The sequence below is a fragment of the Ptiloglossa arizonensis genome, chromosome 8 (genome assembly GCF_051014685.1).
Source record: "Ptiloglossa arizonensis isolate GNS036 chromosome 8, iyPtiAriz1_principal, whole genome shotgun sequence".
In the NCBI taxonomy this organism is placed as follows: domain Eukaryota; kingdom Metazoa; phylum Arthropoda; class Insecta; order Hymenoptera; family Colletidae; genus Ptiloglossa; species Ptiloglossa arizonensis.
In genome coordinates this window covers 18,651,041-18,655,150 of record NC_135055.1, presented here as the reverse complement: position 1 = coordinate 18,655,150, position 4,110 = coordinate 18,651,041, and the positions used below count along the sequence as shown (strand labels likewise).

Genomic DNA, 4,110 nt, shown 5'->3' with positions numbered 1-4,110 from the left:
AAAATGTTTCCATATTTTTAGACTCGCTATATAATTATGATCGTTTGTACTTTTAATTAATATCCTTAATGTAAGTGAGCATATTGACAAAATATCTAGGCAGGAAACAACGAGGCACTGCATTGCACGTGCGACTATTTCGTTTCTTTTTTCTATACCCTTTTTTATCATTATTATTATTATTATTATTATTATTATTACGATTACGATTATTATTACTATTATTATTACTATTATTATTATTATTATTATTAATATTATTATTGTTGTTGTTGTTGTTGTTAAAACAAATTATAGCGAATATTGTATCGTGATCAGGTCATCACTATTGAAACTCGACTACGAACTTGGGAATCGTTTGATTATATTTCGTTTCATTCCGAATGCGTTTCAGTGATGGTAACTTGGAATGTCTGTGATTCAGTATCGGCAAACGATTGTTTGACGTACGAGTAAAACAAAGAAAAAAAAAAAACAAACAAAAAAGAAAAAAAAGAACTCTGTAAAATGTACATAGACGGGTGTAAGTATAGGAATTTACGGAAACCGGACATAGAGAGATGCACTGATATTGAAATAGGGTACGATGAAAGTGTAAACAGTTGTGCTTTTCTACCGACACGAGAGTGTGTTTGTTGTGTTACGTTGAAACGTATCTAGAGACATGTGTATACCTGTTTAGATTTCGGCCCGTGTCTAGTATGTACCGAAAGTGAGATTTACAATATACGAATCGAAATAACGTTTTAGTTCTACTGTACCATAGCTGCTACTGCTGCTACTACTACTACTACTACAACTACTACTACTACTACTACTACTATACTACTATTATCCTTAACAAATGCGGATGCAAATCACACCACGAGACACAACGTGCATACAGAGCCGAGATCTAAACGCGCGTTAACGGTCACTTTAAAAATCGATCACAATTTTCGTTCGTTCACAGTTAGTTTCGCAGTGTCCGCCGAATTGTTACTTAGTTTACCGCGAGTTCTCGATTTTCACCTGTTAATGTGCTGCGCTATCGTATACGTAGCCGGTAAATCATCAATCCGTGTAAACGTGAAAGCAGTCACGAGTGTCTGACTAAAAAATCACACACGAATCCGCGCGCATTGTGTTCAACGCTCGCACGAGCTGAGACTGTACTAACGAACAAAGCGAACTTTTAATTAAAAACAACTATCTCTGCGAGCAGAGGCCCCGAACTGCTGCTAACGAATTCAAAACAACGTCACAACAACGTATGTGTATGTATACGCATATAAACGCGCAGCATAGAATTGATTCATAAATTTCTGCTTTTAGTACACATACACACGTACACACGTACACACACACATAGACACACAACACACGTCGATGTACAATGTATATTGTCCGACCATGTATCGCGTACAGTACATGACAATTTTTTCAAGTATTGTAATTTTATATGAACAAACGAGTATACGTGTGCGAGGCTGTACGCATGTGTGTGCGAAACATCGGAAGGTGTATAAAAAGTGAAGTGCAAAAGTGATGAACGGGTGGGGGTAGGGGTGGGGGGGGGGGGGTCTGGGGCGGGGGAAATATCACACACGCAAAGGACGGTGAGCTACCACGAGATCCTTGCGAAACAAATTTTCAAGTACATAATGTTCCGTGTTCTAAGCAAGGAATGTCACGTTTATACTAAAGCACAAATGAATAAACATCTGTATAATGCGTACGTGATACCGTTTAATTCGATCGGGTAACGAGTTTCACCCCGATCGGCTCCACGCCTCGATTAGAGGCGAGCGGAGAGCGTCCTATTTAAATTTGCAGCCAAAGAATTCGTCACACGCACGTGGGATTTAAGCGACCAATCTAACGTCGGTGAAGCTATTTTAAGCACGCTTTTACCAATGCTGCCAAAGCAAAAGCTTCGTCGACGTTTTAATTCCGTGCGACCGAGGATCGACGTTAACCGCGAAACACGTTCGATCGGTCTGTTCCAATTCGTATACGTGGTTCGATAATCGCGCGAGGTACGTTTCGTTGCCACGGGCACGTGGTTCGTTCGAGGAGCGTTGTTTTGTTTTGCTTTTTTTTTTCCCCCCTTCGAAACGACTCGTTAGAAATTGCGCGAACCGAAAGTTGGTAAGGAATCTGGCACGGTTTACGGAATCCGTCGGGAGCGTCGTAATCAATTGTGTAATCGTGCAACAGGACACGAGGAATCAATAAATCGTGAGAAAATGGAGAAACCGATAGTACGCGCGAGGGTGGTGAAGGTACTAGGCCGGACTGGCTCCCAGGGACAATGCACCCAGGTCAAAGTGGAATTTTTGAACGAACAGAACAGACAGCTGATTCGTAACGTGAAGGGCCCGGTACGGGAGGGAGACATTCTAACCCTGTTGGAATCGGAAAGGGAGGCAAGACGTCTACGCTAGGGTCGCACCAGGAGGAACGACCGTACTATCCAAACGAACGAACACATTCGAACCCCGATCAGGTATACAAATCCGTTTCGCAGACGTCGAGTGTATATAGTATATGCGTCGAGCAACGTTCCCGGAACTGTGTATATTTATAGATACACGCACCAATCGAAATACCTACATATCGCGTCCAACGATCAGAGAACCGTGAAAACAGTTTACTGACGATTAAATATTCATTTCCCCAGGTACTACGAACAACAACAACAACCACCGTACCTGGCCTGAAATTGAAAACAGCATTTCTCCTTTTATATACGCGTGTTTTTTTCTCTCTTTTAAACCAAATATAAATTTATATACGAGACACGGACGTACGTTCCGGTTCCTGTGCAAATGTAACCGAGATATATTTCCAAATAAAACTCATTTGTCTACAAGTTCGTGGAACGATTCGTGTAACGTTTTTACTGTTCCCTGGAATGTCGTTACCTTACGGTCGCCGTGTCGTCGACTCGCTTTTAATCACCGTTCCAACTGTTTTCCAAGAACGTGTTACAAAGTATTGGAATTCATGCTAGCTGCGAAGTTTTTGGAAACAATGGAACGTTCTCGTCCGTTTCAAAGGGCAACGGAGTATTCGGTTTCCTCCTTGGCCGTACCTCTACCGGTAGATGTCGCGTTCGTCGATGCGCGGCCAATCGGCAAGAATCTATTTCGTTCGAAGAAGAAGCCAATGGTTTTGTAAACGATCCTGCGCGATTGGTAGATTGCGGATGAACAATGTATTCACGAGTTTATTTCAATTGCACAGTTTTCGACGTGATCGGACGACAAACTTGGAAATCTGTAACGGAAACGCGACTTCCGGTGGCAGCACCGTCGCTCGGCGACTGCGCGTGACGACGCTAGCGGCGTGCACGGTGGCGTCGTAACTTCAGTCCAGCTTGAACGCTCGTAGGGAGTGGTTGGTTCCATTCTTGCTCTCAAATTTCCATTCAGGGGAAATTTTGAATCAATTGTCGATTCATCCGCATCGTTTTCTTATTTTTCTTAGAATCATGTTCAAGTTGGACTCAGTGCAAACGTTTCGTTAGACATGTTGGTGTTTCTAGGTTCGTCCGCGTCTTCCGCGTCCCGCGATATTCGCGTAGTGCTATTCGGGTCATCGTACGTCTCGGAAGACCGTCGCCCCTTTTCCAGATTTTCTTCCCCCCTGTCTGCAAGCCGGTAAGGTGAAAATTGTATAATTCGTAGTCGTGACGCCGTACGGAGACGATCGCCATTTTTTCGTTTCATTGCGTCTTGCTTTGAGACGTTATCTTGGCGGTTGCGTCCACGAGGCGATACGTTGCTAAGGAAAATATAATTTGTGCCGCGTCCAGAAGTAATCGGTTCCGAGGATCGTTCTTCGGGATTGGAGGATTTCCGTGACGTGCACCGCCATTACGCGGCCGGTTCTACGCGACGATTCGGCAGATTTTAATGGTCTACGCTTCCTCGACAGCCTCTCTAGTAATACAATTATTTGGGCCGGAGGAGATCGTACGCGTAAAATTGGTAACCCTGTAGGGATCTTTGCGATTACCGTTGAACGGAAGCGATCTAATAATTTCGTCGCGAACGAAATGATTATTTTGCTTTATCTTCGTCGGTAAAGTTCGCGGTAAATTGAATAGAAACGTTTCGTGTTTCT

At 43.2% G+C, this 4,110-nt stretch overlaps 1 protein-coding gene across 2 annotated transcripts; it reads left to right on the top strand.

Moving 5' to 3' along the window:
* The first annotated feature begins 1,913 nt into the window (after positions 1-1,913).
* Positions 1,914-2,864, top strand: LOC143149762 (small ribosomal subunit protein eS28). 2 transcript variants are annotated; one of them, XM_076317370.1, is made up of 2 exons: positions 1,914-2,018; positions 2,200-2,864. In XM_076317370.1, the coding sequence occupies exon 2, from the start codon at positions 2,229-2,231 to the stop codon at positions 2,424-2,426; it is 198 nt and encodes a 65-aa protein (XP_076173485.1). In that variant the 5' UTR covers positions 1,914-2,018; positions 2,200-2,228; the 3' UTR covers positions 2,427-2,864. The 2 variants fall into 2 exon arrangements, with proteins under 2 accessions (XP_076173485.1, XP_076173484.1); XM_076317369.1 differs by having other exon boundaries at positions 1,914-2,130.
* Positions 2,865-4,110: the final 1,246 nt, after the last annotated feature.